The following is a 22,700-nucleotide window of genomic DNA, read 5'->3' on the forward strand; positions in this document are numbered from 1 at the left end:
CAGTAGCCAAATATAATTAACTACAACCGTGCTTCGAAAAACAGTCGCTCTGAAAAAAAATCATCCAGACTCGAAACGTTAGCTCCCTTCTCTCTCCACAGGTGTTGTCAGAGCTGAAACTGTCCAGTATTTTCTGTTTCAGATTCCAGCATCCCCAGTAATTTGGTTAAATATAATTAACTCATGAACAAAAAATAATTCATAAAAACTGAGAAGGCAGGTTACTATTATTTATTGAAAGGTTAAGATCCTTCAAATAGGTTACTATGTCAATTATGTGCAAAAATTAGATTGATTGCCTGTTCTGTTGCTCTTGGCCTAATCTGCCTCCGCACTTTATCCCTTAATGCCTTTAGTTAAGAAAAATCTATTAATCTCAAATTTAAAACTAAATTCATCAACATCAATTGTCATTTTGTATACAATCTCATTTCTGAAGGATCTGGCTTTAATTTTCAGGTTATGGCCCTCAGTCCTACACTCCCCAACCATTGGAAATAGATTCCCTCGATCTACCCTATTGATTCCCCTTAATATCCTGAAAACTTCCATTATATCACCTGTAACATTCTAAAAATTCCAAAGAATGCAACATTAGTTTGTGTAAGTTCTCCTTGTAATTTAACCCTTGGAGTCCAGGTATAATTTTGGTAAATCTACACTGCACTCCAAACTCAATATGTCCGTCCTAAAATGCAATAAGAACTAATCAAGTGTGATCGAGATAGGACTTTGTATAAATGCAGCACATTTTCTCCCTCCTATCCATTTTTACCTCGTCCTCCAATATAAAAACATAAAAACCATCATTCCATTAGCTTTTTGATTATCTTCTGTTTAGATACAAGACATATTAATGATCTAAAAGCGGAAAACGTGGCAAAATCTCAGCAGGTCTGGCAGCACGTGCTGAGAGAGAAACAGAGTTAACGTTTCGAGTCTGACGAGCAGAACTTCAGAACTCAAAATGTTAACCCTGTTTCTCTCTCCACAGGTGCTGCCAGATCTGCTGCGTTTTCCCAGCAATTTTTGTTTTCACTTCAGATTCCCAGCATCAATATTTTGCTTTTATTTTAATGATCTATGTACCTGAACTCCAAGTCTTGTTGAACTTTCGCTGCTTCTAGATTTTCACAGTTTAAGTAATACCCTGTTCTCTCCTATCTTTTTTCAGATCCAAAAATCACAAGAGTCAGCACGGAAATCCATTTGTCAAAGTTTTGGCCATTCACTTCATCTACCATCTAACCTGAACTCTAATGTTATGCTCCAAGTTACATTGCTTCGACCACCTATTTTTATAGCATTAGCAAATTTGGATAGGTGGCTTTCTATTTCAAATGCGCTAAATAGATTCTTGCAAGGCACAACAAGGCACATCCTAATTACAGTACCTGATCATTTTCACGACCATCTGTCTCCTAACTCTCAATTTCCTAACTTAGTTTATAATTTCCCTTCAATACCATGAGTTTTTTAAAAAATATATATTTATTCAAATTTTTCAACACATTTTCAACAAACCACCCCCCCCCAACAAAAAGAAACAAGAACACAACAATCAGAAATTATACATTGGATTTCCCCTATATACAATAACCCCGCATATAACATTTAAAAACACAAATAGAAACCCCCCCCCCACCTTCACCCAAACGCCACCCCAAAAGAACCCCCCCTGCCCCCACCTTTGGGCTGCTGCTGACCTCCTCCTAACGCTCCGCGAGATAGTCTAGGAACGGTTGCCACCGCCCGAGGAACCCCTGCACAGACCTTCGCAAAGCAAACTTTATCCTCTCCAGCTTGATGAACCCTGCCATGTCATTGATCCAAGCTTCCACACTAGGGGGCTTCGCATCTTTCCCTAGTAGCAAACTCTTCCGCCGGGCTACCAGGGACGCAAAGGCCAGAATACCGGCCTCTTTCGCTTCCTGCCCTCCCGGCTCGTCTGATACCCCAAATAATACCAATCCCCAGCTCGGCTTGACCCGGGCATTCACCACCTTGGACATAGTCCTCGCAAAACCCCTCCAGCGCCGGGCACGACCAGAACATATGGACGTGATTTGCCGGGCTCCCCGAGCACCTCCCACATCGGTCCTCCACGCCAAAGAGCCTACTCAACCTCGCCCCTGTCATATGCGCTCTGTGAGTAACTTTGAACAGTATTAGGCTGAGCCTGGCGCAAGAGGAAGAATTAATCCTACTCGGGGCATCAGCCCACAGACCCTCACCTATCTCCTCCCCAAGCTCCTCCTCCCACTTGCCCTTTAACTCCTCCACCGAGGCCTCCTCCTCTTCCTTCAGCTCCTGGTAAATCGCCGAAACCTTGCCTTCTCCAACCCATACACCCAAAGTCACCCTGTCCTGAATCCCACGAGCCCGAAACAGCGGGAATTCCCTCACCTGCCGCCTCACAAACGCCCTCACTTGCATGTACCTGAAAGCGTTTCCCGGGGGTAGCCCAAACTTCTCCTCCAGCGCCCCTAGGCTCGCAAACGTCCCATCGATGAACAGGTCCCCCATTCTTCTAATCCCTGCCCGATGCCAGCTCCGAAACCCCCCACCCATCCTTCCCGGGACGAACCGATGATTCTCTCAAATCGGGGACCAAACCTAGGCTCCCACCTCGCCCCTGTATCGCCTCCACTGCCCCCAGTTCTTCAGCGTCGCCGACACCACCGGACTCATGGTGTACCTTGTCGGTGAGGGCGGCAGCGGTGCCGTCACCAGCGCCCTCAGGCCTGTGCCCACACAGGACGCCATCTCTAGCTTCTTCCACGCCGCCCCTCTCCCTCCATTACCCACTTACGGATCATCGCCACATTGGCTGCCCAATAATAACCACACAAATTCGGCAGCGCCAGCCCCCCCCCCCCCGCCCTCCCTATCCCTGCTACGCTCCAGAAACACCCTCTTCACCCTTGGGGTCTTATTCGCCCACACAAATCCCATGATGCTCCTGCTTACCCGTTTGAAAAAGGCCTTGGGGATCATAATGGGAAGGCGCTGGAACACAAAGAGAAACCTCGGGAGGACCGTCATTTTGACCGACTGCACCCTACCCGCTAGTGAGAGTGGCAGCATATCCCATCTTTTAAAATCCTCCTCCATCTGCTCCACCAACTACGTCAAATTGAGCTTGTGCAGGCCCCCCCCACCAACACCAAGCTACTTGGATTCCTAGGTACTGAAAGCTCCTTTCCGCCCTCTTCAGCGGTAGCTCATCTATCCCCCTTCCCTGGTCCCCTGAATGCACCACAAAGAGCTCACTCTTCCCTCCGTTGAGTTTATACCCCGAAAAGTCCCCAAACTCCCTAAGGATCCGCATGTCCTCCGCCATCCCCTCCACTGGATCCGCCACATACAACAGGTCGTCGGCATACAATGACACCCGGTGTTCCTCTCTCCCCCCCCCGGACCAGTCCCCTCCATTTCCCGGACTCCCTCAGTCCCATGGCCAACGGTTCAATTGCCAGTGCAAACAACAAGGGGGATAAGGGGCACCCCTGCCTCGTCCCCCAATACAGTTGAAAGTACTCCGACCTCCGCCGGTTCGTAGCCACACTCGTCACTGGGGCTCTATATAGCCGCCTGACCCAACTAATGAACGCCTCCCCGAACCCAAACCTCCGCAACACTTCCCAAAGATACCCCCACTCCACCCGATCAAAGGCCTTCTCCGCGTCCATAGCTGCCACTACTTCCGCTTCCCCCTCCACCGAGGGCATTATAATCACATTGAGGAGCCTCCGCACATTTGTGTTTAGCTGCCTACCCTTCACAAATCCCGTCTGGTCCTCATGAATCACCCCCGGGTCACAGTCCTCGATTCTCGTAGCCAGCACCTTCGCCAGCAACTTAGCGTCAACATTGAGGAGCGAGATCAGTCTATACGACCCACGTTGCAGTGGGTCCTTGTCCCGCTTCAAGATCAAGGAAATCAGCGCCCTGGACATTGTCGGGGGCAAGGTCCTCCCCTCTCTCGCCTTATTAAAAGTCCTCACTAGCAACGGGCCCAGTTGGTCCACGTATTTCCTGTAGAATTCAATCGGGAACCCATCCGGCCCCGGGGCCTTCCCCGCCTGCATGCTCCCCAATCCTTTAACCAGCTCCTCCAGCCCAATCAGCGCCCCCAAACCAGCGACTTCCTCCTCCTCCGCCCTCGGGAACCTCAGCTGATCTAGGAATCGTCGCATCCCCTCCTCCCCCGCTGGGGGCTGACCTGTACAGATCCCCATAGAAGTCCCTAAATACCTCGTTTATTTTCACCGCACTCCACACCGTATTCCCCCCTCTATCCTTAACACCACCAATCTCCCTCGCTGCCTCCCTCTTACGAAGCTGATGTGCCAGCATCCGACTCGCCTTCTCCCCATACTCGTACGTCGCCACCTGCGCTTTCCTCCACTGTGCCTCTGCTTTCCCCGTGGACAACAGGTCGAATTCCGTCTGGAGATTCCGTCGCTCCCTAAGTACCCCCTCCTCGCCTCTGCATACCTCCTGTCTGCCCTCAGAATCTCCCCCACCAACCTCTCCCTCCCCTCTCTCTTCTCCCTGTGGGCCCTAATGGAGATTAGCCCTTCCCTGACCACCGCCTTCAAAGCCTCCCAGACAACCCCCACCTGCACTTCCCAGTTGTCGTTGGCCTCCAAATATCTTTCAATGCACCCCCGCACCCGCCCGCACACCTCTTATCCGCCAACACTCCCACATCGAGGCGCCACAGCGGGCGCTGGTCCCTCTCCTCCCCAACTCCAGCTCCACCCAATGTGGGGCGTGGTCCGAGATGGCTATGGCCGAATATTCCATTCCCTCCACTTTCGGGATTAGCGCCCTACACAAAATGAAAAAAATCTATCCGGGAGTAGGCTCTATGGACGTGGGGAAAGGACGAAAATTCCCTGGCCAGCGGCCTGGCAAACCTCCATGGATCCACTCCCCCCATCTGGTCCATAAACCCCCTGAGCACTTTGGCCGCAGCCGGCCTCTTATCCGTCCTGGACCTAGAACGGTCCAGTGCTGGGTCCAGCACCGTGTTGAAGTCCCCCCCCCCCCATTATCAAGCTTCCTACCTCCAGATCCGGAATCCGACCCAGCATGCGTTTCATAAATCCGGCATCATCCCAATTCGGGGCATATACGTTCACCAGTACCACCCGCACCCCCTGCAACCTACCGCTCACCATCACATATCGACCTCCATTATCCACTACAATATTCAGTGCCTCGAACGACATCCGCTTCCCCACCAGTATTGCAACCCCTCTGTTCTACGCATCCAGCCCTGAATGAAAGACCTGCCCTACCCATCCCTTTCTCAGCCACACCTTCAGATGGGTCTCCTGGAGCATAACCACGTCTGCCTTCAGTCCCTTTAAGTGCGCGAACACCCGGGCCCTCTTGACCGTCCCGTTCAGGCCCCTCACATTCCAAGTTATCAGCCGGATCGGGGGGCTACTCACCCCCTCCCCCCCACTTGCCGGCTAGCCATCTCCTTTTCTCGGCCAGCCACGTGCCCGCGCCTCCCGCACCCTCCAGTCCCCCAGGCGGCGGACCCCCGCCCCGACTACCTCTCCTACTTCCAGCTCCCTTTTGGCCAATGCAGCAGCAACCCAGTTCCCTCACTCCCCCCGCCCCATCCCCCCGCTAGATCCACATCTAGCCATTTTGCTCCCCCATGACACTCCCGTAAGTCAGCTGACTCCTGCTGACCACGGCCTCTCCCACAATTCCATCGACCCCCCAGTGTGAGAATCCCCCCACCCCTTGGCAGTCAGTGTGCACTCCTCTCCAGCACCACCCTTTCCCCCTGGCCCCGCCCCCATCCTTCCCTAACACGGGAAAAAGCCCGCTCTTTCCTGAGCTGGCCCCGCCCCTCTAGCGCAGCTCCTTTATGCGGCCTTACCCCAACTCCCCATCCCCGGGCCTCCACCCCCCCCTCTTCCTCTGTGGGGCCCTGCCCCTCCAACACCAACGCCCATACTCTCCCACAACCCCCACATCAAATCCATTCACCCATCCCCACCCAGCGCTCAAACAAAAAGAACATTCCCCAAATGCGGTAAACATCCCCCCACGACAAACCCTCAATATGAGTCCAACTTTTCAGTCTGTATAAAGCTCCATGCCTCATCAGAATAGTGGTGCCGATCTTGGAACGTGACCCACAACCGCGCTGGCTGCAGCATCCCAAACTTCACCCCCTTCCGATGGAGCACCGCCTTAGCCCGGTTGAAACCAGCCCTCCTCTTAGCCACCTCCGCACTCCAATCCTGATAAATTTGGATCTCCGTGTTCTCCCACCTGCTGCTCCGCTCTTTTTTGGCCCATCTCAGGACACACACTCTGTCCACAAAGCGGTGGAACCTCACCACTACAGCCCTTGGCGGCTCGTTGGCTTTGGGTCTCCTTGCCAGGACCCGATGAGCCCCATCCAGCTCCAGGGGCCTCGGGAAAGCTCCCGCGACTATCAGCGAATTGAGCATCGTGCTCATATATGCCCCGGCATCGGGCCCCTCCACTCCTTCGGGGAGACCCAGAATCCGAAGATTCATCCTCCTCGACCTATTCTCCAGGTCCTCAAATTTTTCCGCCCACCTCTTGTGCAGCACCTCGTGCGCCTCCACCTTCACCGCCAGGCCCAAGATCTCGTCCCCGTTCTCCGAAGCTTTTTGCCGCACCTCCCGGATCGCCGCCCCTTGGGCCTTCTGGGTCTCCACAAGCTTCTCAATCGCCGCCTTTATTGGCGCCAGCATTTCTGTCTTCAGCTCCTCAAAGCAGCGTTGAAGAAACTCCTGCTGCTCCTGCGACCACTGCGCCCATGCTGCTTGGTCTCCACCTGCCGCCATCTTGCTTTTCCTCCCTCGCACTTTTCGCTGCGCCAGGATCACTTTTTTAGCCGCTCCACTCCTGGTCCAATCTATATAATGTCGGGGGGACCTTGCTGTCACCTTCCCACACTGGAAGCCGTCGAACAATTGCCATTGGGGCCCCTCTGAAGAACCCGAAAGTCAGTTTCCGGCGGGAGCTGCCAAACGTGCGACCTACCTAGGCATAGCTGCAACCAGAAGTCCAATACCATGAGTTTTAACTTTAACTGAAGAACCACCTTTAAAAAATACCTCCTGGAGACTTTCGGTTGCGGCTATGCGGAGCTAAGTCGCACATTCGGCGGCTCCCGCAAAAACGGACTTTTGGGCTCTTTTCAGGGCCCCCAAGGGCACTTTTTCGACGTTTCCCGGCGTGGGAAGGAGATTATAACAGCTCCCCGTCAGTATATGGCTTCTACTAGGAGCGGGGCGACTAAAAAGGTGGTGGTGGACCAGAAGAAGGGAGGGAAGAAGGTCAAAATGGCGGCGGGCAGAGACCAGGCAGCATGGAGGCAGTGGGCGGAGGAGCAACAGGAGGGTATCCAGAGCTGCCTCAGTGAGATTAAAATGGATCTGTTAGAGCCGCTGAAGACTTCTATTGACAAGCTGCTGGAAACACAGACGGCCCAGGGGGTGGCGATCCGAGAGGCTCAACAAAAGATCTCTGACAATGAGGACGAGATCTTAGGCCTGGCGGTAAAGGTGGAGGCGCACGAGGTGCTCCACAAGAAATGGCAGGAGCGGTTCGAGGAGATGGAGAATCGGTCGAGGCGGAAGAATCTGCGGATTCTGGGCCTCCCGGAGGGGCCGGACGTGGGGGCCTATGTGGTCACCATGTTCAACTCACTGATGGGAGCAGGGTCCTTCCAGAGGCCCCTGGAGCTGGAAGGGACCCATAGAGTGTTGGCAAGGAGGCCCAAGGCTAACGAGCCTCCGTAGGCAGTGCTGGTGCGGTTCCATCTGTTCGTCGATCGGGAGTGTGTGCTCAGGTGGGCCAAGAAGGAGAGGAGCAGCAGGTGGGAGAATGCGGAGGTTCGGATATATCAGGACTGGAGTGCGGAGGTGGCAAAGAGGGGGGCCGGGTACAACCGGGCGAAGGCGGTGCTGCGCAGAAAGGGGGTAAAGTTTGGCATGCTGCAGCCGGCGCAACTGTGGGTTACCTACAAGGACCGGCACCATTATTTTGAGTCTCCGGAGGAGGCGTGGGCCTTTGTTCAGGCCGAGAAGCTGGACACAGACTGAAGGTTGGGATGGGCGATTGGGGACTGCGGTGGATATGTTATGCCTATTTTTGGTTCGGCGGTGAGGGGCCTTTGCATTGTTTTGGGTTTCTTTTTCTCTGTGTTTTTCTATTTCGGGTTAGGGAGGGTGGATGGGGCGGGTTGGGCACTGTTTTACATAGAACATAGAAAATACAGCACAGAACAGGCCCTTCGGCCCACGATGTTGTGCCGAACCTTTGTCCTAGATTAATCGTAGATTATCATTGAATTTACAGTGCAGAAGGAGGCCATTCGGCCCTTTGAGTCTGCACCGGCTCTTGGAAAGAGCACCCTACCCAAACTCAACACCTCCACCCAACACCAAGGGCAATTTGGACATTAAGGGCAATTTATCATTGGCCAATTCACCTAACCCGCACATCTTTGGACTGTGGGAGGAAACCGGAGCACCCGGAGGAAACCCACGCAGACACGGGGAGGACGTGCAGACTCCGCACAGACAGTGACCCAAGCCGGAATCGAACCTGGGACCCTGGAGCTGTGAAGCAATTGTGCTATCCACAATGCTACCGTGCTGCCCTTGAGAACAAATAAATCTACACTATATCATTTTACCTTAATCCATGTACCTATCCAATAGCTGCTTGAAGGTCCCTAATGTTCCCGACTCAACTACTTCCACAGGCAGTGCATTCCATGCCCCCACTACTCTCTGGGTAAAGAACCTACCTCTGATATCCCACCTATATCTTCCACCTTTCACCTTAAATTTATGTCCCCTTGTAATGGTTTGTTCCACCCGGGGAAAAAGTCTCTGTCTACTCTATCTATTCCCCTGATCATCTTATAAACCTCTATCAAGTCGCCCCTCATCCTTCTCCGTTCTAATGAGAAAAGGCCTAGCACCCTCAACCTTTCCTCGTAAGACCTACTCTCCATTCCAGGCAACATCCTGGTAAATCTTCTTTGCACCTTTTCCAGAGCTTCCACATCCTTCCTAAAAAGAGGCGACCAAAACTGTACACAATACCCCAAATGTGACCTTACCAAAGTTTTGTACAGCTGCATCATCGCCTCACGGCTGAATTTGGTTGGTGGCGGGGCTTGGTAGGTGGAGAGCGCGGGCTTTTTTCCCGCGCTGCAGACTGTTTGGGGAGGGGGGGGCGGGGAAGCGAGGATTGTTTCCCGCGCTTAGAACGGAGGGGGAGAGCCTGTGGATGGGGAGCGGGAGAGGAGGGTGTGTCACACAATGGGAGGAGTCGAAGGGGAGGCGGGAGTGGCCGGGGTCAGCAGGAGTCAGCAGACTTGCGGAAGTGCAATGGGGGGAGTAAACCAGCTAGGATGGGTCCTAGCCAGGTGGGGGGGTGGGTGGGGGGGAAATCGAGTTGCTGCTGCTAAGGTCAAGGAGGAGCTGGAGCGAGTGGGGGGGGGGGGGGTCGAGACTGGGGTATGCCGCTGTGGGGAACGGGCCGGGTGTGGGGTGCGGGCGCGTGGCTGGCCGAGGAGGGGTCATGGTTAGACGGCGGGGAGGGGGGCGGGTAGCCCCCTGATCCGGCTGATAACCTGGAATGTAAGGGGTCTGAATGGGCCGGTTAAGTGGGCACGCGTTTTCGCGCACCTGAAGGGGCTCAAGGCGGATGTGGTTATGCTCCAGGATACACACCTGAAGGTGGCAGACCAGGTAAGACTGAGGAAAGGGTGGGTAGGTCAGGTGTTTCATTCGGGGCGAGATGCCAAAAATCGAGGGGTGGCGGTCTTGGTGGGAAAGGTGTCATTCGAGGCGTCGAGCTTTGTGGCAGATAATGGCGGTAGGTACATAATGGTAAGTGGTAAGTTGCAGGGAGAGAGGGTGGTACTGGTCAATGTGTATGCTCCGAACTGCGACGATGCGGGTTTTATGCGGCGCATATTGGGTCGGATCCCAGACTTGGAAGTGGGGGGCCTGATAATGGGGGGAGACTTTAACACGGTGTTGGATCCGGCACTGGATTGCTCCAGGTCTAGGACGGGTAGGAAGCTGGCGGCGGCTAGAGTGTTGAGGGGATTTATGGACCAAATGGGAGGGGTGGACCCTTGGAGATGTGCAAGGCCGGGGGCTAGGGAATTTTCATTCTTCTCACATGTCCATAAGGCTTATTCTCGAATCGACGTTTTCATTTTGAGTAGGGCGCTGATAGCGAGAGTAAAAGATACCGAGTATTCGGCAATACCCATTTCGGACCACGCCCCGCATTGGGTGGACTTGGAGATGGGGGAGGAGAGGGACCAGCGCCCGCTGTGGCGCTTGGAGGTGGGGCTGTTGGCGGACGAGGAGGTGAGCGAGCGGGTCCGAGGAAGTATAGAGAGGTACTTGGAGACCAACGACAACGGGGAGGTCCGAGTGGGGATGGTATGGGAGGCACTGAAGGCGGTGGTGAGGGTAGAGCTGATCTCCATTAGGGCCCACAAGGAGCGGAGGGAGAGGCTGGTGGGGGAGATGGTGAGGGTAGATAGGAGGTATGCGGAACAGCCTGAGGAAGGATTGTGGAGGAAGAGGCGCAGCTTCCAGGCCGAATTCGACCTGGTGACCACCAGGAAGGCGGAGGTGCAGTGGAGGAAGGCCCAGGGGGCGGTCTACGAGTATGGGGAAAAGGCAAACCGGATGCTGGCGCATCAGCTTCGGAAGCGGGACGCAGCTCGGGAGATCGGGGGAGTTAAGGACAGGGGAGGGAGCGTGGTGCAGAGTGGGGTTGGCATCAATGGGGTCTTCAGGGACTTCTACGAGGAATTGTACTGATCCGAGCCCCCACGGGAGGGAGGGATGGGCCGTTTACTGGACCAATTGAGGTTTCCAAAGGTGGAAGAGGGACTGGTGGCGGGACTGGGGGCCCCGATTGGGCTGGAGGAGCTGATCAAAAAGATAGGAAGCATGCAGGCGGGGAAGGCGCCGGGACCGGATGGTTTCCCGGTCGAGTTCTATAAAAATATATGGACCTGTTGGGCCTGCTGTTAGTTAGGACCTTTAATGAGGCAAGGGAGGGGGGGGCTTTACCCCCGACGATGTCCCGGGCACTGATCTCCTTGATCCTGAAGTGGGACAAGGATCCCCTGCAATGTGGGTCTTACAGACCGATTTCCTTGCTAAATGTAGATGCCAAGGTGCTGGCGAAGGTCTTAGCCACGAGGATTGAGGATTGTGTGCCGCAGATCATCCATGAAGACCAGACGGGGTTTGTGAAGGGGAGATAGTTGAACGCGAATGTGCGGAGGCTTTTGAACGTTATCATGATGCCGGCGAGGGAGGGGGAGGCGGAGATAGTGGTGGCGTTGGACGCTGAGAAAGCCTTCGATAGGGTAGAGTGGGGGTACCTGTGGGAGGAGCTGAAGAGGTTCGGGTTTGGGGAGGGGTTTGCCAGGTGGGTTAGGCTGTTGTATGAGGTCCCGATGGCGAGTGTGGCCACAAATAGGAGGAGGTCCAAGTACTTTCGGTTGCACCGAGGGACGAGACAGGGGTGTCCCCTGTCCCCCCTGCTCTTCGCACTGGCGATTGAACCCCTGGCTATGGCACTGAGAGAGTCGAGGAACCGGAGGGGGTTGGTGCGGGGTGGGGAGGAGCATAGGGTGTCGCTTTATGTGGACGACCTGCTGCTGTATGTGGCGGACCCGGTGGGAGGAATGCCAGAGGTAATGAGGATCCTTAGGGAATTCGGGGACTTTTCGGGGTACAAGCTCAATATGGGGAAGAGCGAGCTGTTCGTAGCTGATCCAGGGGACCAGGAGAGGGGGATTGGCGAGCTCCCACTAAAAAGAGCGGAGAGGAGCTTCAGATATTTGGGGGTCCAGGTGGCCAGGAGCTGGTGGGCCCTGCATAGGCTTAACTTTACAAGGCTGGTGGAGCAAATGGTGGAGGAGTTCAAGAGGTGGGACGCATTGCCGCTGTCCTTGGTGGGTAGGGTGCAGTCAATCAAAATGACAGTGCTCCCAAGGTTTTTGTTCCTGTTCCAGTGCCTCCCCCTGTTTATCGCGAAGGCTTTTTTCAGGCGGGTTAACAGGAGTATAATGGGGTTTGTGTGGGCGCGAGGGACTCCGAGGGTGAGAAGGGTGTTCCTGGAGCTGAATAGAGATAGGGGGGGGGCCTGGCGCTGCCCAACCTCTGTGGGTACTACTGGGCCGCCAATGTGACGATGGTGCGCAAGTGGGTGATGGAGGGGGAGGGGGCTGCATGGAAGAGGCTGGAGATGGCGTCCTGTGTGGGTACGAATCTGGGGGCGCTGGCAACGGCGCCGCTGCCGCTCCCTCCAAGGATGTATACCACGAGCCCGGTGGTGGTGGGGGCCCTCAAAATGTGGGGGCAGTGGAGGCGGCATAGGGGGGAAGTTGGGGCCTCGGCGTGGACCCCATTACGGGGGAACCACCGGTTCGCCCCAGGAAGAACAGGTGGATGGTTTTCGGGGTGGCACAGGGCAGGGATACGAAAGTTGGGGGACCGGTTTGTGGACGGGAAGTTCGCGAGCTTGGGTGAGCTGGAAGAGAAGTACGGGCTCCCACCGGGGAACACCTTCAGGTACTTACAGGTAAGGGCGTTTGCCAGATGGCAGGTGGTGGAATTCCCGCGGCTACTGCCACACACAGTACAGGACAGGGTGCTCTCGGGGGGGGGGGGGGGGGGGGGGGGGGGGGGGGGGGGAGATCTCGGAAACTTACCAGGTGATGCAGGAGGAGGAGGAGGACTCGGTGGTGGAGTTGAAAGGTAAGTGGGAGGAGGAGTTGGGAGAGGAGATCGAAGAGGGGACGTGGGCAGATGCCGAGGGAGGGTGAATTCTTCCTCTTCGTGCGCGAGGTTCAGCCTCATACAGTTTAAGGTGCTGCACAGGGCACACATGACCGGGACAAGGATGAGCCGGTTCTTTGGGGGTGGGGACAGGTGTGTTAGGTGCTCAGGGAGCCCAGCAAATCACACCCATATGTTCTGGGCATGCCCAGCGCTGGAGGAATTTTGGAAGGGCGTAGCGAGGACGGTGTCGAGGGTGGTAGGATCCAGGGTCAGACCGGGCTGGGGGCTCGCAATATTTGGGGTGGCAGAGGAGCCGGGAGTGCAGGAGGCGAAAGAGGCCAGAGTTCTGGCCTTTGCGTCCCTGGTAGCCCGGCGAAGGATTCTCCTTCAGTGGAAAGATGCGAGGCCCCCAAGAGTGGAATCCTGGATCAGCGATACGGCAGGGTTCATTAAATTGGAGAGGGTGAAATTCGCTTTGAGAGGGTCGGTACAAGGGTTCTTTAGGCGGTGGCAACCGTTCTTAGACTTTCTGGCAGAACGCTAGACATTGGTCAATGGCAGCAGCAGCTTGGGGGGTGGGGGGGGGCGGGTTACTTTATTTTTGTTTATGTTATTTACACTGGAAGGGTCTGAGGGGGTGTATACACCTGTTGTCTTAAGTCGGGGTGTTAATGTTAATTTATTATTTAGGTACGGGGGGGGGGAGGAGGGGTTTGGGGGGTTGCTTTTTTAGATTGTGTTTTGTACTTAACCCTGTTGGGTTCTTTTTTCTTTCTCATTTTGTTATTGATATTTTATGAAAACCTTTAATAAAAATTATTTTTAAAAAAGAAAAAGAAAATGAAAAATGAAAATCGCTTATTGTCACAAGTAGGCTTCAATGAAGTTACTGTGAAAAGCCCCTAGTCGCCACATTCCGGCGCCTGTTCGGGGAGGCTGGTATGGGAAGCCTGAGTCTTGCTGCATGTGGACATGGTCTGCTTTGGTACCCGAGGAGTTACAAATGCTACCAAATATTGTGCAATCATCAGCAAACTTCCCTGTTTCTGACAATCTGATTGACAGAAGATCAGTGATGAAACAATTCAAGACATGGACACAGAGCACAACTTTAAGCAACTCCTGCAACAATGCCCTGGGGCTGACTTTATTGGCCTGCAACAATCACAACCACCCTCCTTGTGATAAACATGACACAGCCCTGTGGAGAGCTTCCCACCCCCCATAATTCCCATTGATTTCAATTGTGCTTGATTTATTCAGTCAAATGCTGGCTTGATGTCGAGGGTAGTCACTCTAATCTTTCTGGCAGAACGTTAGACATTGGTCAATGGCAGCAGCACCTTGGGGGGTGGGGGGGGGGTTACTTTATTTTTGTTTATGTTATTTACACTGGAGGGTCTGAGGGGGTGTATACACCTGTTGTGTTAAGTCGGGGTGTTAATGTTAATTTATTATTTATGTACAGAGGGGGGGGGGGTTTGGGGGGTTGCTTTTTTAGATTGTGCTTTGTACTTAACCCTGTTGGGTTCTTTTATCTTTCTCATTTTGTTATTGATATTTTATGAAAACCGTTAATAAAAAATTTAAAAAAAAATTTTTTTTAAATACCTCCTGGAAGACCAGATAAGTATCATCCATCAACATTCCCCTATCCACCACCTTAGTCACCTCTTCAAAACAACTCAATCTGCTTCATCAGACATACCCTTTATAAATCTAAGCTGTTGTTCCGCTGATCGGAGAAGGCAGCCAATTTACTTACGAATTTCAATAAAATGGTGTGTTTTAGCTATAGTCCAAGATAAAGTGACGAACTGTGAGCATCTTCACTTTAGTATTAAGAGTAGAAAATCAGAGGGTGGTACGACGGTGCAGTGGTTAGCACTGCTGCCTCACGGCGCCGAGGACCCGGGTTCGATCACAGCCCTGGGTCATTGTCCATGTGGAGTTTTGCATATTCTCCCAGTGTCTGCGTGGGTCTCACCCCCCACAACCCAAAAAGATGTGCAGGATTGGTCATGCTGAATTGCCTCTTAATTGGAAAAATATATAACTGGGTACTCTTAAATTAATTTTTAAAAAAATGTTTTTAAAGGGTATTAAAGCAGAATATCTTTTAATAGCTGTGAAACTTTTAAATGCTTAGAGAGACTTGGGTATACTCATACAAAGAACACAAAGTTAACATGTCGGGACAGCAAAACATTAAGGCAGCAAAGAGCATGTTTGCCTCTACGGCAATGGGATTGGAATACATGAATTTTAGTCTTGTCAGAAATATACAGGAATTTGGCGAGACTACTCCTGGAGTACTCTGCATCGTTTTGGTTTCCATATCCAAAGAAAGGTTATATTTGGCCTGGAGGCAGTACAGCAAAGGTCACCTTGATCCCATTGAATGGTGGAACAGGCTCAAAGGGTCACATGTTCCGCTCCTACTCCCATTTCTTCCGTCCATATACAGATTGTATTGAAATAATACTCAGTATCTTCTCAACCATACTCAATTTCTCTAATCAGTTCATGGGCTGGACAAAATTAGTTATACATCTTTTTTTCCTTTCTAAAATAAAAATTTGCGTTAGTGGATTTATGTGAATCACTTGTTCAAGAGGTCAGCTTCAGGTGCCAATATATATGTTTTTCTTAAAGGGGCTGGTTTAGCACAGGGCTAAAGAGCTGGCTTTTAAAGCAGACTAAGGCAGGGCAGCAGCACGGTTCAATTCCCATGCCAGCCTTCCCGAACAGGTGCCGGAATGTGGCGACTAGGGGCTTTTCACAGTAACTTCATTTGAAGCCTACTTGTGACAATAAGCAATTTTCATTTTTCATTCACTTCATTTCATAAAGTAAATATCCTTTCCTATTTTATGCTTGGTTTAGTCATTTTTCCATATTCTTAATTTCAACACTTGAACAAAACAATGTACAAAAGTACACAGTATTTCAAATATACAGCCAAACAAAACAGCTTTATAGCCCATTGCTTTTGAACATAATTCACATATTCTCCAAATACAAGTTTGACAATTAATCACTGCATGATTCGTTTTGTCACATTGCAAACCATACAATCTTTCAAATAATAGATATAATACATATCTGAAATACAGACTGTAATTCAATCAATAGGCTCAACTGCAGTGGAATCACAGAGAACAAAGCCAACTAACTCATGGATGTCTCTGAATACAAATTAAATTACAACCTTTTATTCAATATATACTACTTCTATATTTAGTTTCAATCAAATATGAACAATGCAACAATATTTAGAAATATCTAGAAGTTATAACATGGAAACAGGTCAATAAGTGGCACTATGAAATTATACTGATGTATATAGGGACGAACATGATGCTATTAATGCAAAATATTGTCACAGAATTCACAGTAAATGACAAGAGGTAAATTTATTCTAAAAAGGAAACAAATAGCTTAGTGTATATAAAACAGTGTATCGTGGAAATTCTCTATTACAAAACTGCCTTTATGACTACAGCTAACACAAACAGGTATTTGAACAGTGTGATACACAGCTCACAGATTAAAGTTACAACACCAGATGCACCTTGCATTGGGCCATATAAAGTTCGGCAACAAAGCACCGTGGTCCATAAGTGTCTGCTCAGAGGTCCAATTCTTCATGCAAGATATTTATAAAATTGCCAGAAAGTTACACTTGGGAGTCAAATTGACAACCTCCCCCAAATTTAAATTACAATTTGAACACGGCAAAGCGTTATGGTGGAGTGCTAATAAGTGTATGGTTAAACCCAAGGATTCATCTGGAGAAAAACACCAGTCCATTCTTCATGGGTTAAGTGACTTGTTTGTATGCTGCACTATTTTGTGACATGGTCCTCAAGTTACCTAGCCAACCAATGTCTGGTGTTATTCTGTTCAGAGCAATTTGGGTGGGGCACATTTACAGTAATCAGTTGAATTAAGTATTTGTTTTTAAAGAATTGCCGAAATATAGTATCCACTCAATAAAGGTTTATGGATGGATGTCAAATAAGGATATAAATAAGTCTTAGCTGCTATGTTTCTCAGTTGAGTAGATTGCCAGCACCCACCACAAAGGCGCACACTATATTACCCAATCAGTGAGGTAATGAAAATAACCTACACTAGTGGAATCATCTTCAGGGAAGTTGAAGGAAGTACTTTGAAAATATTGTCAGAATGCTGCAGGAACTGAAATGCCTGCAGTCTGTCGTGCCAAATCAGTGACCTTTCCTCTATAGATTTCAATTGTACTATTATGGGCATCATTAGGTTTTAACCATAGGGATGCATTTGCTATGCAAGTATTCATCTCATCTTATTTGATTTTAAATCTAAAGATGTAATCCAAATTTAATAACTTCAAATTAAAGATATCGTCAACTTTCATCAGAACATTGGTCTATTTGCTTCTTAGATGCAACCCCCAATGAAGTCTTCAACCACACACCCCAACCACTACATTCATTTCACTCATATGGATTCCATCTTGCTTCCCATCCAGCGTGAACCAAACTCTTTACAACCTTGGTGGTCTCACTTGATCCTGAACGGAGCTGCCGCTGCTCTCTCTTCCACATCACCAAGACTGTCTACTTCCAACTCCAGCCTTGATTATTCCAATATGGAGAGGCAGTGGCGCAGTGGCATTGTCACTGGACCAGTAAACCAGAATCAAGCTCTGGGGACCCGGGTTCGAATTCCACCATGGCTGATGGTGAAATTTGAATTAATTAAAAATCTGAAAATTAAAAGTCTAACGGTGACCATGAAACCATTATCAATTATCGTTAAAAAAACCATCTGATTTAGTCATGTCCTTTGGGGAAGGAAATCTATCGTCCTGACCTGGCCTGGCCTACATGTGACTCCAGATCCAAAGCAATGTGGTTGACTCTTAAATCGCCTCAGGGATGGGCAATAAATGCTGGCCCAGCCAGCGGCACCGGCCTCATCCCATGAATGAATAAAAAAATACTCCTAATCAATCCTCTATCCTTCACTCTCCCTAAACTTTGGCTCCATGCACAAATTCTACTCTGCTCAGTGACCCGTGTTGCAACCTGGTCCATCAAAGCTTCAAATAAAACATTCTTGTCCTAATGTCCAAATCCCTTCATGGTTTCACCCCTAATTTCGGTAAATTCCTCCAGCCATACAACCCTCCAAGACCTGTGTTCCTACAACTCTGAACTCTTGTGCATCCATCATCACTTTACCATTATCTGCTGTGCCTTCAGTCATTCAGGCCCCAAAGCTCTGGAATTCCCTCCTAAACCCCTTTGCCCCTCACTGCCTTTGTGACCAAATTTTTAAGTCTGATCTCCACCCCTTTTTGATACATTGTCAATTTGTGCCTAATTACACTTCCATGAAATGCCTTGGGATATATTTCTTAACTGTAGATGCTTCATATATACAAGTTGTTGTAGGTTCAACCATGTCACGGATGCCATTAGTTAGTTCAGCGATTTCTTCTATCAATGGTCCCACTGTGCTCCAAGCATCATTTGCCCGAAGCTGTTGCCATTTTCTGGATATGTTAATTAATTACCATCTGGCACGCAGCATTGATTGGATGCAAGTAAAATGGCAAATTTCAGGAAATAAGTAGAAGTCTTGAGTATAAACCTACAGAATGTCATACTTAAGTTGTCATATACCTAGTGTGGACCAATTTAGCAAAATTAGTTCGATCCCAGTCCCGGGTCACTGTCCGTGTGCAGTTTGCACATTCTCCCCGTGTCTGCGTGGCTCTCACCCCCACAACCCAAAGATGTGCAGGGTAGGTGGATTGGCCACGCTAAATTGCCCCTTAATTGGAAAAAAAATAATTGGGTACTCTAAATTTAGTTTATTTTAAAAAAAATTATGCAGCATAGTTTCAAACTGCCATCGAAAATACAAATGTAACACATAGCAAACTAGTCGCAAATGGTGGACAGGGAGGAAATAATTGGGAGGGGCTAGCCCTGCATCAGTGCCATATTGTGCTGCACATAGCACTCTTTAGATGTCTACAGGTGCAAAAGAACAAGTCAACGATGTTAAAGCACATGTTTGGACAAGCAACTCATCGGGACAGTTTTTTAAAAAACATATCTCTGGGCTTACTTACTAACACAGAAGTAAAATTCAAACACTGCTTACTTATATGACTTTGAAACTATCCAAAACTTCAGCTACAAAGCTAAATGGTTTTTACATTCAGACAGTAACCATAGCAGCCAGCAATACCTGTATTCAATCACACACAGTTGCAACAAACATTTATAGTGAGTTTGTATACAGGGGGGTTTGTTGATTCAGTTAATATCGCTGTAAAGGGAGGTGTTGTGTATTCTTGTTTGTTCCTAGTTGGAACAAGGTCACTTTAAAAGTCCGACCACGTGATGTCTTGATGATGTAATTGGCCGTTTACACTGGCAAATGGGCCGTCTATCCTTACATCTGTTGAGTATGCACCTTTCCAATAAAGCTCTTGTTTGTTGGCACCTTCGTGGTCTGCAAGCCTATCTTTTAAAAATACCACAGGTGGCATCATGCTAAAGCTTTTCTTCTTTGCACTCATCAGGACAAACTCAAGAATGTCAACTTCCAAATAACCACAACAATTTATACTTCTTTAAAATTAATTTACGGGATGTGGATATCGCTGGTTAGGCCAGCATTTATTGCCCATTGCGAGTTGCCCTTCAGAAGGTGGTGGTGAGTTGCCTTCTTGAACCGCTGCAGTCCTAGAGGTGCAGGTACACCCATTGTGCTGTTAGGGAGGGAGGTCCAGGATGTTGCCCCAGTGACAGTGAAGGAACGGCAATATATTTCCAAGTCAAGATGGTGAGTGACTTGGCGGGGAACCTCCTGGTGGTGGGGTTCCCAGGTACCTGCTCCCCTTGTCCTTATAGATGGTAATTGTCATGGGTTTGGAAAGTGTTGTCTAAGGAGCCTTAATGAGTTACTAAGTGCATCTCGTCAATGGCACACATGGCTGCCCTTATTCGTCAGTGGTTGAGGGTTGAATGTTTTGGAAGGGGGAGAAATCAAGCGGGCTGCTTTGTCCTGGATGGTGTCAAGCTTCTTGAGTGTTGTTGGAGCTGCACTCATCCAGGCAAGTGGAGAGTATCCCATTACACTCCTGACTTGTGCCTTATAGATGGTGGACATGCTTTGGGGGGTCAGGAGGTGAGTTACTCACCGTAGGATTCCTAGCCTTTGACCTGCCCTGGTTGCCACAGTATGAATGTGGCTATTCCAGTTCAGTTTCTGATCAATGGTAACCTCCAGGATGTTAATTGTGGGAGATTTAGCAATAGTAATGCCATTAAATGTCATGGGTCGATGGTTAGATTCTCTCTTGAAGGAGATGGTCATTGCCTGACACTTGTGTGGCATGAATGTAACTTGCCACTCGTCAGTCCAAGCCTGGATATTGTCCAGATCTTGTTGCATTTGGACATGGACTGCTTCATTAGCTGAGGAGTCACAAATGGTGCTGAACATTGTGCAGTCATTCGCAAACATCTCCACTTTTGACCTTATGATGGAAGGGAGGTCATTGGTGAAGCAGCTGAAGATGGTTGAGCCTAGGACACTACCCTGAGGAACTCCTGCAGTGATGTCCTGATGTTGAGATGATTGACTTCCAACCACCATAACCATCTTCCTTTGTACCAGATATGACTCCAACCACCGGCGACTTTTCCCCAATTCCCATTGACTCCAGTTTAGCAAGGGCTCCTTGATGGCATACTCGGTCAAATGTCGCCTTGATGTCAAGGGCAGTCACTCTCACCTCACCTCTGGAATTCAGCTCTTTTCTTTATATTTGAACCAAAGCTGGAAAGAGATCAGGAGCTGAGTGACCCTGGCGGAACCCAAACTGAACTACACTATAAGAGAGAGGGTGCTGATTGGCACTCTGATTGACTGAGGTATTGCGATGGAGAAAACGTGAAACCATAGGCTTCCCAAGCTCCTGGGGAATTCAAAAAAGGTGCAAGTCTTGAACATATTCTTTGTTTGAAGAGAACAGGCCCCTCTTCGTCACTTCTGGCAGGCTAAATGAGCCATGTTATGGACTCAACTGATTGGTTAGTGCAGCTATTAGCACACTAAGGATTGTCGAGCAAGTGCTGCCTAATTAGCAGAATCACAGCCAAAACAACAGATATATTGTTTTGGGTTTTACCATCGCTGGCTGCTTGAGTGAAGCCTGTATTATGGACAATCAAAGGAACATGCTAATTTTTGCTTGCTGTTTGAAATTTAGCATTCTTACGTTTGTCTTGCTGAGTGCAAGATAAAAAGCTTTGGCAAAATGTCTCTCTTTTCAGCAATACTCAAATCCTGTACAGCTAAACATCGGTTCAATTACTGTTTACAACCTTTTAACTCTCGCACATGAAGCCTATGCAAGAAATTATCAACTTTAACAGAGAAGGAAGGAATAGACGCCATGTACTGAAGTTGTTGTGCTCCTTCGTTAGACTCAATTTTGATTAAAATATTTATTTTGTTCCTTCATTGAAACCATTGCCTTTAAATGCATTGATGCATGTTTTATATTGAAGTAAAATTAGCCCAATTTAAGGCCAAAGTGGGATGTATGCATTACCAAAAAAAAAAAAATCAGTCAGCAACTCAATCTCACACTCAAACAGCTTATTCCGTTATGACTGCTACAAGGGTCAACGTTCAACTTAGCAACTCAGGAGCATACTGAAAATGTTCACAGTTGCTAAAAAAAACATGACAACAAATATTTGTTTTAAAGTATAACCTACATAGATCTATGTCATTATGAACCAGGTCTGTGGTAGACTGGCATATAAATTTTGGATTTTGTGCTAAATTACAAAAAATGAGAAATTCTGGAAGAACTAGACTATTGAGAGTACAGAATTGGCAACAAACCTAAGGAAGAGAAGCATAAAGTGTAATGTAAAGATTATGTTCTATTACTGAATAAACAAAAAGAACTTCAGGGTTGAAAACAAGACAAAATGGCATGAACAATAAGATGCAAACTAAGCAAATGAAGTACAGGAAATAGATGATGCTGCTAGCCTCCTTACCCGTTGCACTTGGAGCTCCCTGATGGCATCCTGAGCTTTTTCCAGCTTAGCACTAGCCTCATCACTTTGCTGTTTAAAGGTGGCCAGCTCCCGTTTAATGAGGTAGTTTTCCTCTGCCTCTTGTGCCCTTGTCACTTGTCCCTTCGGACACAATTGTGCAGGGAATAAAGATTGGTGTGGGGGAGTAGCGAAAATGTTTCCAATTTACATTGGTAGATTAGTAATGCATCCCAGAGGACAAACATTAGATTTTATTATTTGAAGATCTTTTCCCCCAGAAATATACTGTTTAGCAATGTCAAGCACTTACCAAATTGTCTACATGCAATTCTGTTAAATGCACATGTAGTAAGAATTAATGGCCTCGATTGAATTAGAAAACTGTTAGTGAGGAGTTGTGCATGCATTAAAATTACAAATACTCCTTCATTTATATAAATGTTTAACTTTTAAAATGTGCATCTGGAATGGTCACCTGTGAATGAAACTAACTCACTGAATGCGGTTATTGCTTCTATGTACAATGGTCTTAATTTCAACTGGGCATTTATTCGATCAAAGTGACACTTCTTTACCCTTCATTATTAATTATCTCAAGTATTATTGAAAAGTAAAGAAATTGTGTAATTCAATTGTCATCTTTTTTTTTAAAAGAGCGCAACCATTTTCCAGACACACACAATTCATCATTTCAAATTTTGTGCAATACAGGAAGAAACTGTAAACAGAAGTAAAGACAGCAGTCTTTCTCAAGGGATGCAGTAAT

General features: G+C 48.9%; 1 protein-coding gene across 8 annotated transcripts in view; it reads right to left on the reverse strand.

The window, feature by feature from the left end:
* Nucleotides 1–22,700, reverse strand: part of evi5a (ecotropic viral integration site 5a) — a 374,711-nt gene that overhangs the window by 223,096 nt on the left and 128,915 nt on the right. For 5 of the 8 annotated variants that reach the window (XM_072510489.1, XM_072510487.1, XM_072510495.1 and 2 more), the window contains one exon: nucleotides 21,935–22,075. The exons of the other annotated variants lie outside the window; for them this stretch is intronic. In XM_072510489.1, the coding sequence (XP_072366590.1) occupies nucleotides 21,935–22,075 (141 nt within the window). The remainder of the gene's footprint in view (nucleotides 1–21,934; nucleotides 22,076–22,700) is intronic. 8 annotated transcript variants of the gene reach the window in all.

Source organism: Scyliorhinus torazame, chromosome 7 (genome assembly GCF_047496885.1).
Source record: "Scyliorhinus torazame isolate Kashiwa2021f chromosome 7, sScyTor2.1, whole genome shotgun sequence".
NCBI classification, from domain to species: Eukaryota; Metazoa; Chordata; class Chondrichthyes; order Carcharhiniformes; family Scyliorhinidae; genus Scyliorhinus; species Scyliorhinus torazame.